General features: G+C 39.3%; 1 protein-coding gene across 8 annotated transcripts in view; it reads left to right on the top strand.

Moving 5' to 3' along the window:
- Nucleotides 1–13,052, top strand: part of rnf2 (ring finger protein 2) — a 38,934-nt gene that overhangs the window by 12,538 nt on the left and 13,344 nt on the right. For 7 of the 8 annotated variants that reach the window (XM_078407616.1, XM_078407617.1, XM_078407613.1 and 4 more), the window contains 3 exons: nt 3,369–3,454; nt 5,374–5,462; nt 11,964–12,124. In XM_078407616.1, the coding sequence (XP_078263742.1) occupies nt 5,376–5,462; nt 11,964–12,124 (248 nt within the window). In that variant the 5' untranslated portion in view covers nt 3,369–3,454; nt 5,374–5,375. The remainder of the gene's footprint in view (nt 1–3,368; nt 3,455–5,373; nt 5,463–11,963; nt 12,125–13,052) is intronic. The other variant, XM_078407620.1, reaches the window with a different exon arrangement.

Genomic DNA, 13,052 nt, shown 5'->3' with positions numbered 1-13,052 from the left:
TTGTGATACCTTCGATTTGTATCAGCATCTGCAGTTATTTTCCTACACTACCTAAAGACTCTTGAAGGCAGCAAGTTAAGTCATTCAAATGAAACATCATTTGATTCTGATAGATTGATGCAAAGTCCTTACTGGATACTGAATATGAGCTCATCATGGTGGTGACACAGGAGGTTTAATACACTCTTTTGTAGTGTCTCACCAACAATGTTAATGCATTACCCTGGGTACAAGATGAGATGCTCTCGGCGTCAAATAGTGCACTTTCTGAGTGAGGGTTTGGCCTCAGTTTTGGAGTTTGGTTGCTTGTCCTAATCCTACTGATGATATCCATTGTGAATTTTCAGCTTTGCTCCGTATAAACCTCCAACTACATTATAAGAGTTCTTCTGTTGGTGGCTCAATATTGTGGGTCTATAACACTAACCAGTTTGAGATCAAGATAACCATAAGCAACAAATAGTTAACAACTGAATTACACCATATAAATTAGGGTAAATTGGAGCTTTGACCTTACAAATGAAGGTAAAGTGCAAGCTGCCTGTCATAGTATTGATAGATTTAGTCTCCCTCAGTATGATATTGAAGACTCTGTTCAACAGCTGAAAACATTTTTCATTTTAGAAGTTAATTGACTTTCCTTTGAATTTTTTTTCCCACCTAATTTTAGAAAACGGTCTCTTTCTAAAGTTTGATTTTTAAAACTGGTTATTTGCAGTCATCGCTGAAGCCAAAATCCAGATTTTTCTTTAGCCTAACATTGGTGGACACATTGACTTTATTGATTTTATTGAATAGGGACAAATTTACTTATTTAAACAGGCAAGTCGGGGGTCTCATTTGGTAAGCGCTGTGAGAGAGTGCAAAGTGGAGCCCCATCTTGCTTTGGAACTAATTCTTGGAACCCAGGCCGAGATAGAAATGGAGGCAGGAGTAGGCCATTCATCCTTTATGCTGATTCTTTACCTCTGTGCCACTTTGGATGTTTTGAATATACTTGGTGAGTGAGCTCCACAGTCCATTTGAATTCCAAAGCTACTCATCCGTCTGGATGAACACCTTTCCTCTCAACACAGTCTTCAGTTACTAGCATCTTACTTGGAACCTTGGGGAACGTCCAACTATAAAGAAAAGGACAGTGATAAACTCAAAAGGGCCAGCAATGCTACCAACTACATTTCTGAGCATACTGTGGATTGTTGACTTTGGAACTGGAACCACCCTTACAGTTTGTTTTAGACTACATAGCCAATGTGGTTCTAGGTATAAATGGAATCATTTTGTTTATCGTCGATCTCCAAACCAGCTAAATTGCGGTATAAATACATCTTGAACACATTTAACTCGGTTCCACTTGCTCTGTGCCTGTTTTGTGTGCAGTGTTACACCCCTGTTCAGAAAAGGGCGGAGGCACAAACTCTAATTACAAACCAGTCATTTTATCCTCCATGGTGGGGAATGTTTATAAAAAAAAATAACCAGGGATGGAATTAACAGTTTCTTGGATGAGTGTAGATGGATGAGTGAATGCTTGACTGATTTTTCTTTGAAGTAACAGGGAGAGGCTCAGAGGAAAGTGTTGTTGCTGTATGTATGAATGTTTGAAAGACTTTTGCTAGGGTTCCTAGGAGTAGTCTTGCCATCATAACTGAAAGCCATGGAATAAAAGGTGTCATAGCAGCAGTGGATAAGTAACAGAGGAGGAGGGGAAGGATTGTCTCTGACAGCAGGGGGGTGTACAGTTTTCCAGGGATAGGTTCTGGGGTCATTTCTATTTTTAAAGCCCAGGACACAGTTTCCAAATGTGTTGGTGACTGAAAGCTTGGAAACACACTGAACTGTTTGCACTGGATTTCCAGGAGATGTAGACAGGCTGGTGGAATGGCCCAATAAGTGGCAGATGAAAATTAATGTTGAAACATGGTACATTTTGATGGGAATAATGAGAAGAGGCAATATCCTCTCTGGACGCATTTACGGAGAGGTACCAGAACGATCTTATCTGGGTTTATATGTGCACATGTAAAAGCAACAACAGATTGTGCAAGTGTTCAAAAAGCATACGGACCATGGGCTTTCTAAATGGAGGTACAGAGTACAAGAGTGACTTAATTTAAGTTTTGAGTGACTTAATTTGTGTGAAATGACTGGTGAAGCTGAGACTGTTCTCCTTAGAGCAGGGGGATTATGGCAAGACCCGACTGAGGTACATATTGAAAATCATTAAGGCTTTAGACTGTAGATAACAAAAAAGGAACTCCTCCCGGTGTTAGTGGATCCAGGATGAAAGTGACATGCAAATGAGTTAAAAGTGATGTGAGGAAATTATTATTTATTCAGTAAGTATTTGGTGTCTGCAATGCACTGCCTGGGATAGTGGTGAAGGCAGAGTGAGTTGTTGTGTTCCGCTGGATGAAAGGAAAGATTTGCAAGCTCTAGGGAGAGCTCTGAAGGGAAATGGCAGTGGAGTGTGACAATCTGGATTGTTCTTGCGTAGACTGACACAGACTTATTCAGCTGTGTGTCCCTCTTCTATTCTGTTCTGTAATTCTCTGAAGTTGTGGCCTATCAATCTATCATATTTTAATGTTTATGTTTGCCATTGCAAAAAAATAATACTGATATTAATTTATGTTCTAGTTCATTTTTGAAAAGAGCAAAAATAGAATCTATGCAGAATTTGGGTGTGGGGGGTGGGCTGTGAGCAAAGGTTTTAGTGCTTGGTTATTGTGTTTGGTATGGTAGAACGGATGTGCTTAATTTTAACTTTGACTGTTTTACACTGGCGCACAATTAATGGTAATGCTTTTTAAGAAATTACAAAACACTAAGGTTTTTCTGGGAATATCTTGAGGAGATTAGTGAGTCCACGATTTATCCTGTTAAGAGGAATGTGTAGCCAGAGAAAGTGCAGGGGGTGCCAGTGAATCGTGGGAAGAAGGCCAATTTAATAAATGTAATGAGAAATGGCGATGAGACTTTTTCGTAAGGTCAGCAGAGCTCGTCATAAATAAATATGGTTGCAGTTGAACAAGAAGTACATTGGATTCAATTGCCAATTTTATTAAATTGCTGAGATTGATGTTATAAATAAAATTGGTGGAATTTTACACTTTTTGTTGCATAAACATACTATTAGCTGGCATTGCTAACTCAATTTCTAACGTTTGATATATCGATGCCTCTTGACAAAATATATCCTGTCTAAAACTCTGGTCATTTTCAGTTTATTATCAGTTTTTAATCAAATAGTTCTATTTCTAAACCATGTTTCAACTTCACCCTTCACTGGGCTAATTCAATGTAATTTTGTTCCATGGCTTCATTTTACTTGAAGTAATATTTATATCTATTTGCATGGTTAACAGCCGACTGCATCAATGTTATCAGTAATGGACAGAAGAATAAAGCAACTTTCCTGAAGGAACATGATGACTGCAAATAAATAAAACAAGTAGGTTAACATATGAAGAGCGTTTGACGGCACCGGGCCTGTACTCGCTGGAGTTTACAAGAATGAGGGGGGATCTCAGTGAAACGTACAGAATAGTGAAAGGCTCGGATAGAGTGGATGTTTCCACTAGTGGGAGAGTCTAGGACTAGAGGTCATAGCCTCAGATTTAAAAGAGGTCCTTTTAGGAAGGAGATGAGGAGGAATTTCTTTCGTGAGAGTGTGGTGAATCTATGGAATTCTTTGCCACAGAAGGCTGTGGAGGCCAAGTCAGCGGATAGCAGAGATAGATAGATTCTTGATTAGTACAGGTGTCGGAGGTTATGGGGAGAAGGCAGGAGAATGGGGTTAGGAGGGAGAGATAGATCAGCCATGATTGAATGACAGAGTATACTTGATGGGCCGAATGGCCTAATTCTGCTCCTGTCACTTATGATCTTATAAGCTATCTGGAAATATATTCTTATTGTTTTATCAATGCCTCCTTTATGCCTCCTCAACTCCTACTGGCAAATGCAACAATCAAATGTTGATCATAGGTGAAGGCTGTTTAAGGACCAGCAGCATCACACTTGGCAAGTAACATCGGTGCAGGTGCCATACTCCAAAGGTAGCCCATATATCGGAGTAACGATTTGTAACATTGGACTTGGACTTCCAGAAAAAAAAAAGGAATACAATCTCGGTCCTGGAAGCAGCCCCAGAAGCTATGATATGAAAGTGGATCACAAGTGTCTTCAAATGAAAGTGCTGAGTGGTTGATCCATGTTGGCCTTTTCCCAAAGATTCTGGCATCCTGAATATCATAGATTAGTCCATCCATTTTCTACATTATAAACGCAAATGCATTGGATTATTACAAAGTCAATGGGCCTTGACAACATTTCAGCTGAAGACTTGACCATTGAAGATTGTTGAATTTCTGAACCGGTATTTAGCTGATGTAAAATTCTAGTACAAATCTAACAATTACAACTGTGTCGCGGTAAAATAGCAGCATGTGTCATCATGAAACAGTAGCTACTCGCCAACTCAAGAGCTCTTAGAAAATGAATGGAGTTAATGCTTGGGTAGCAGGTTGTAATCGAGACTAAACTAGCAGGTTTTCAAGGATTTGGATCAATGAATAGAGAAAGAACACTTCAAGGTTATAAACAATTATGTACGATACAGTAAAATGCAGGGGAAAGAATTAATGATGCAGCTAATACATTATGCAGAAAAAAGGATTAAAGCAACAGATCTCGTGTCTTTCTGCAAATTCTGGATCACACTGATCCAAGCAGTGGCTATAAGAATGAGCTTCACAACCATGTCCATCGGGTTTGTGTGGATGTTTGAAAATATGATGATGCACAGACAAATATTCACACTAGTTCACTTGTTGGATGCTCTAGATGACAATACGAGAGTTAATGGCACCTACCATGGGCTACAAAGACTTCACTTCTGCCAACCACCACTTGGTTTTACCATTGGTGTTGGTTCTTGGTTCTTGGTCCTCCAAAATATTCCAAATGGAATTTAAACGTGGAATTAAAAAGGTGGAGTTCATATTCTTCTTTTGCTTCTAACCCCTGAAAGTGAGTGCTGAAATTAGAGGTTTTATTTATATCCAAATAAAAACAGAAACTGCTGAGGAAAAAAACTCAGCAGGTCAGATAGTGTCTGTGGGAAGAGAAACTGTCAATATTTCAGGGCTAATTTCCTTCATCAGGCTGTTTAGCAGTTCTGGCTCTAGATGCTGCCTGGCCTGCTGAGTGTTTCCAGCATTTTCTGCTTTTTTTAAAAAACTATCAGACTTCCAGTGTCTGCAAGTTACTAATATTCATTTATATTGAAATGTATTGTTTGGTGGAGGGATTTTAGTAGCTGAGATAATGAAGCTTTCCATTTTCATGCCGTTTGACTATTTCTTGCAGCAATGGCACAAATCGTGCAGACGAATGGCACCCAGCCACTCAGCAAAACGTGGGAGCTCAGCTTGTATGAATTGCAGAGAACACCACAGGTAAATATATTACATTCAGTACATTTATATGGGATGATTTATATTGGCATAGTTAAAGCGCACTGGGCCAGTCTGTAATGAGGCACGGTGGCGCAACGGTAGAGTTGCTGCCTTGCAGCACTTGCAGCGCCGGAGACCTGGGTTCGATCCCGACTACGGGTGTTGTCTGTACGGAGTTTGTACGTTCTCCCCGTGACCGCGTGGGCTTTCTCCGAGTTCTACAGTTTCCTCCCATACTCCAAAGGCGTACAGGTTTGTAGGTAGATTGGCTTGGTTTATGTGTAAATTGTCCCTAGTGTGTGTAGGATAGTGTTAATCGGTGGGGAGTCGCTGGCTGGGACAGACCCGGTGGACCGAAGGGCCTGTTTCCACGCTGTATCTCTAAAATAAACTAAAAAAAGTCCATAGATATTTTCCCTTCTACCTATTCAAAATGATAACTCTGAATTGATATAAAGTGTTCTTTTATTTATCAAGTCTATGGCATCTTTGGAAAACTGACAAATTAAGAGCCGTGTTTAAATTATTGTGGCCTGTAATGTCAGAATTTTGTTTTTTGCTCGACACCGAATATTCATCAGGAGGCCTGTATAAAAGAGCACAGTGTTGGTGGCTGAGCGTATAGAAATTTATGACCCACTGTCCTTGGCAACCATTCACTTAAACCTAACCTGACCTGTATGCCATGCAGAAGGACTAATTTATTGACCTAAAGGTTCAGTACTTTGATTGTAAAGCCTGAGTAGTGTCAATATCTCAATTCAGTAATGCTTTTAATTTAATTGTGAAATAATTAAATATAACTTTTTTTAACAACTTCAAGTTGTGGAATGTGCATTGTTTGATGCATTTTAGAAGTTACATGCTTGTGCTTCAATGACATAGCATCGAAATATATGTCTAGTAATATTTTAAATCCAAATGCATCAGTTTCTAAAACATTTCACTATATTTAAAAATAATTGGTGCCTGCAACCCCCTCCTTTCAGAAATGACAACCTCTGATAGCAATTCAGGTAAGGTTGAGAGAAATGTCTGGTCTTAACATTTATCACATTATTCCACATCATTCTAATTTTACTTATACCTTTCCTCATTTCTGACTAACCATTAATGTCTTTCTACTCTTTATTCCTCCATCCCTTTTGAATCGTTTAGTATTTCTTTCCTTCTTTCCCTTAGACCTTTGTCATTTTTCCTTGATTTTTTTCCCGTCTCTTTCCCTACTGCCTGGCTGGTGCTGTCTGAATCAATTTACCTTTTGTCTGTCTGTAACCTAATTACTTTAGTTTTTTTTTTTCTTTCTCTGCCTGTCCCTTCTTCCGTTTTACTGTTTTCTCATTTCTTTATCTGTCACTTTTGCTTTCCTCTTCCTTTCTTTCCTGTCTCTCTGGGCCTTGGACGTAGAAAAAGAAGCCGCAACTTGACAGACAAAAGGTAAGGAATGAATAATCCCAGGGAGCCAGACCCTCAATCAGAGGGTACTATTGAGTCAAAGGCCAGCAACTGTGAACTTAACTGTGGTGAAGAATGCTCTATCACAAGAGGCCTGGCAAAAATCTGAAGTTAGAAACTGAATATTCCCGAAATACTCAGCGGGTTAGTCAGCATCTGCAGGGAGAGAAACAGAATTAATATTTCAGTTGATGACCTGACAAAATCTAACTCAATGTAATTTTCACATTTATATTTTTGCAAGACAAAACTTGATTGTAGAATCCCACATCATAGGAAGGCAAGCGGAAGAACTAGCGGATCTGTAAAAAGTTAAAGCTATTGCGAACAATTGGCTAAAATCTATTGTATTGAATAGATTCTCGTCAAATATTTTTGCAGTTAGATTGTGGATAAATTGTAACCATTATGCACAGAGCTATGCTCAAGGTGTAATAAAATGGAAACTAAACTAACATTGAGAAACTGGGCAGATTAAATACCCACAAAGTTCCTGGATTAGGATTGTTGGAATGTACTCTAGTGAATTAAATGAATATATTTGAAATATTTCTAAGTTCCACAACTGCTGGAATAGAACTCGAGAAGTGGTGGAAGATTAAGTACACTTCTAATGTTCTGTAATGCTTTAGGTGTACCAGAGTAATTATATGCTAATCAGCCAATACACCATGTAAAAAGTAATGTCACAGCTTTCTGAGAGTTTTGTAAATTTAAAGAAAACCTATAGATATAGTTAATGTGACTTTAGAACTACTCGGCTTTGCAGTACCTACGGAAACTCATTGAAGGGATGACTCGGATGGTGGCTGGGTAATTCAAGCACTGTAATTTACTTTTATTATCAAGGACTTGAAGCTCATGAATCATTAAATAGGTAATTTGAAATCTGGCCTGCACGAGATAGTGGTTGTCACTAATGAATGAGTCTGTCGGAGACATTCCTGCAGGTTAAACATCTTTGCGCTGCCTTTGACCAGAATTTACGTTTTCTGCTCGATGGTCTTTTGATAGCCTTGCCCGTAGGTGGTGCGTGTAACATTGTTATGTCTTTCATTAACTATAATATGTAATTTGTGCACTCCCACTGTGCTCCTTCAATTTCCGAAAGGCAGTAAAACAAGCAACTCGTGGAACGTGATGAGCCCAATGAGCAGATCCAATTCATAAATAATGCACGAAAGAACTGATTTGTATATCAATATATGCCCATATATAATACATTCTAACCTATTTCATAATTTATTCCACAATGTAGAAGGCAGCGCAACTTGTTATATTGTCCATTTCATTGGCAAATGCACTTTTTAGAGAGTAATTTCTCAGAACTTTGTCAGATCTAAACCCATGGAGAGCTTCCCTTCCTCTGTCCAATTTATGAGATAATTTGTGTGTATTTGCAGATTATGTTTTTCTTGGCTAATCAGGAATTTAAACTTGTCCTTTGTTATTTTTTAAAGCTGTTGGCAGGAATGTTCAGAATGATTAATGAACTGTATTGAATCTGATTGCAGTTATCAGTCGTGTAAATTGGGGTCTGTAATTGTTCCAACCAAGGTATGGTAGATTGTTATTGCATCTGTGACCAGTATGGCTGCTGGCATGCAGTTTTGGTCATTCAAAATACAGAGGAATTGGGAAAAGGTGACGAGATCCAGAGTTACTGATTTAATTTGCAGAGGGGAAGTGTTACATAAGAGGCCCATTTTAATTCCTGGGGATCATCTTCTTGTGTCTTGTTTTGTTCGTGGAAGTTGGTCACCAACACAGAACCTCAGACATTTACTGGAGAAACTTTGCAGCAAAGAAATCTTAAAAAGAAAGTTGAGAATGGATGCATTAAAAAAAATTAAATTAAACATTTCTTGAGAAAGAAAATGGAATTTGCAATCCAGTTTAGTGACTTTTCATCAGAAGTGAATATTCAGGTGTTCTTTATAAAATTAGCCAATAGCTAACCCATGATTCAAATGAAGATTCCTTGATCCATAACATTAACTCCCTTTCTCTTCTGGTAAGTGCAAGTTGGCCTTTTGAGTATTTCCAAAAATCGTTTTGATTTCAGATTTCCAGAGTTTTGTCTTTAGTGTTTTAAGAACGTAATACTCTGAGCTCGGAGCAGGAGTGGGTTAACTGGCCTTTAAAGATGACTCCACAACTCATCAAGAACATGGCTGATATTCTAGCTTTGCACATTTTCTCGCACGATCAGCATATTCTATGATTTCCATAACATCCCGAAAGCTATTGAATTCTATTTTGAAGGAGACACAAGAGATTGCACATGTTGTAATTTAGAGTGGGGGAAAAAAACAAACTACTGGAAGAGGTGGGTGGGTCAGGCAGCATCTGCGGAAGCAGAGAGTGGACCATGTTCTGTATCAGGACCTGATTTACTGAGCTTCCATAGCCTAGAGGTTCTGAGTAAAGAAACTTTTGAGTACAGAAACTTTTCATCGCCTTACTAAAATGTCTGCTCATCCTAGACTACTTGGTCAAGGGAAACTCCTTCCTGAATTGGGCCTATCAAGCCCTTGAAGTATTTTGTGAGCTTCATTGAGATTTCCTCCCATTCTTCTAGGCTTTAGATCCAATCTAGTCAATTCACTTCATACAGCAAACCTGTGTTCACCTATTACCTGCCACACTTTGTCCTGCACTCCTCTCTTCCAGCTTTCTTTCTTCCACACTCCACCTCACCCCTACCACTCCCACAATCAGTCTGAAAACGGGTCCCAACATGAAACGTCACTGATCCATGTTCTCCATGGATGCTGCCTGACCTGCTGAGTTACTCCAGCACTTTGCGAAATCAATCTAGTGAACTTTTCTGCATTCCCTCTAAGGCATGTATCCTTTTTTGGGAAAGGAAACACAAAACTACCCAGTGCTCCACACACATGGTTTAACTCAGCGGGACAGGCAGCATCTCGGGACAGAAGGAAGGAGGACATTTCGAAACGTCACCCATTCCTTCTCTCCAGAGATGCTCTCTGTCTCATTGTTACTCCAGCATTTTGTGTCTATCTTCGATTTAAACCAGCATCTGCCGTTCCTTCCTGTACATGGTTTAATCAGATCCTATACAATTGCAACACAATTTCCTTATCCTACAATCAATCCTTCTCGCTACAAAGGTTAAAAAACCATTTGTCCTCCTCATTGCCTTCTGCACCTACAGAGTGACCTTCAGTGACTTTTGAACAAACTCCCTCTGGTCCCTTTCACTCCTTTTTTTTTCTAACCTAAAAAAACATCCATTAATGGTTAGTGACCATTTCCAGCTTGCGTGCTGACTGTCGTGTTCTTGGCTCCTCATTCAGCTTGTCCAAAGCCTCCTGCAACATTTTTACATCCTTCTCCACATTTGCAGTTGCACCCAACTTAATGTTGTCATGGAATCTGGCAAGATGAAATTTGACCCCTCCCCTCAGCCATTCATCTCCGTAATGAATAGCTGGGTCCAAGCACTGTCCACAAGTCAGAGTTTCCCAACCTGAAAAAGACAATTTATTCTTATTGCTTCTGCCTTCGTTGATAACCAGTTCTCTATCCAACTCAGCACATTGCTCCTGATGCTATATGCACCAAATTTGTAGTGGGAATTCATCTCAAAATTGCAAAAAGAATGCCAGTAGATTAGGCAAATATAATTTACTCTTCAGGAGTCCTTGTTGACTTTGCTCAATCCCTTTATTCTTTCCAATTATGTTCTATTATAACATCTTTCACTGTCGTGTCTATATTTTCCACCCTGAAAACCATTGTTAGGCCAACAGATTGGTAGGTCCCTGTTTTCTTTTTCTTTCTTCTTTCCTAAATAGTGGGCTTGCATTTGTTACCTTCAAATCCAGGGGAACAAAACAGATTCTCTCAAACTCTGGAAGCTCCAGTCAGGGACATTCGCTGTACCTGACACTGCCTCCTTCAAAATTCTGAATATAGAATCATCAGATCCTTGGGATTAATCATCTTTCAAGCTCACCAACTTCTCCAGTTTCTTGATTTTGTTTCTCTAATAGTTAATTCCTCATTCTTATTACATCCTTCATTCTCTCGTCCATTCTGCAGAATTTGCTTGTCCTTAGGTGTTTCAGAGCACATTTGTTTCCATTGCTTTCAAATGATTAGATCATCTTTATATAAAGTATCCTGCCTTCAGCTGCGCCTTTCATTGTCATTCGGGAGAAAGTATCCAGATAATCAGGTGAAGAAAATATAGACTGCAATGATAGAATCATCATGTGTCGATGAAAATATTAAAAACAAAACCTGCTGTGTGGATCCTGCTGCGGTCGCCTTTTGGTTAGCAAGCTCCTATTTATGAGTAGATTGAGATCTTGCTTTGTCAGGAACAAACTGCAAGTGAAAACTACTCAAATGCAAAGATGTTGCTTTTGAAGCGAAGGTATTAAGTTTTTGTATTCTACCAAACTTGGATTTATACCGTAAAGATTATTTGCACAGTAGGCATTTTTCTTGCAAAATCAGGTTTTAATAATCTTTTAATGACATGGCCATTTCGGACTAAACGTAAACATTATGTACTTATTGGTTTTGATTTAAAGTGCGTTTATCATGGATGTGTTTGTAAAATCTTTTGTTTATACATTCAGAGTCCAATTTCAATCGGTTTATAAATAAATCGTTATCCAACAAATTTCCTTCCTTAAATTTAAAGTTCCAGTTTTGGGCTCTTTTTGACAATCAGTCATGGGACTACTCTGAGTTATAAAACAGTTGTCGTCAGGTGGGCACTGGTAGCTTTGTCATGCAGCGAGACCTGCATATTTGTTCTTCATTCTTGCCCTGACGTAGTGTGATTGTACATTGCTTCTGTAGAATTCTACCATCTAAGTGAGTTATTCTTCTCCCATTGACCATGATATTTGTGATGATAGTTGAAGCTAGGTTCAAAATGCAAACTTATTAGGGTATCAGAGAATATTGATCTGCCTAGTATGCAGAATGATGTGACCTGAATACGATAGTAAAAACTTAAGCCCATGATGTTGTTACTTAATGAACTTTGAATTTGACCTACAGGAGGCAATCACAGATGGCATGGAGATTGCCGTGTCACCCAGAAGTCTCCACAGTGAGCTGATGTGTCCTATCTGCCTAGACATGCTGAAGAACACCATGACAACCAAAGAATGCCTTCATCGTTTCTGTGCAGATTGCATAGTTACTGCCCTCAGGAGTGGGTAGGTAATAGCAATGTGGCTGTAGGATATGACAACACAGCAGGTTTCCTCCTCTGAATCTGTCTTGTGGTTTGCAATTATTTTTTTTAAATGGGCTGTGTGCATGCTACACATGAAAACCCATAGAGTTTGGTCACACATCAGTTGTTTGTTAAAACTTTCATTCAAAGAAGCCAACTTTAAATTCGGCAGTGGGGAACTGCAGAATGTGCATTTCCTCAGCATTCTGCTGGCTTGTTGCCAGAGTGTCAGAACAGGGACAGGAAAACAACAGGTGGCTGCTCTTTTGTTTTGTAAGAAATGTGGAAGGAGACACAGACTCCATTTTCTGCGAACAAAAAAAGCAACAATATTTCACCAGTCGAAGGCTTTACCACTAAATATATGTAGCAGGCATGCACGTTTAGTCATTGCCTTTTGCAACGTTTAATGTCAAAAAGGGAAGTTGTAGCTGTCTTTTTCTTTCCCTCAATGACATTTAGTTTCAGTGCACTTTGATTTCTTAATTTAATAATTCTCTACTTCCCCTTTTTGGCAAGAGTGATACCAAGCATGCTGCCAGCTCTCAATGGTCAACTGGAGGACGGGTGAGGGTGGGAGCAAACTCTCTTTGGGGAACTAACAGGCCTCTGGTTCTCTGTAGCATAACAGCTGCAGGAATTAAGTCACGGCTTCCGGGCCCCAGCTTACACCACCATCCTGCTGCTGACCACAACAACCTTTGGGGGTTTCTTTCTAATTTTCTCTAATCTGAATTTGGATGAGCGCTCATTGATATTTCCTGTTCACTCCAATCTTTCTATCAACATTATTCTGCTGTAGGGTCACTGCAAAGCTTGGAATTTGACAAAATGAGGGAAAAGGTGAAGGGTTTCCTTTAAAAATAAATAAATGGGGTTGAATCAATGAGAAGCACCAGTGGCAGATA

The sequence above is a fragment of the Rhinoraja longicauda genome, chromosome 11, assembly GCF_053455715.1.
Source record: "Rhinoraja longicauda isolate Sanriku21f chromosome 11, sRhiLon1.1, whole genome shotgun sequence".
Taxonomy (NCBI): Eukaryota; Metazoa; Chordata; class Chondrichthyes; order Rajiformes; family Arhynchobatidae; genus Rhinoraja; species Rhinoraja longicauda.
Note: the sequence above shows the minus strand (reverse complement) of the source record. Positions and strands in the feature narration are given on the sequence as shown.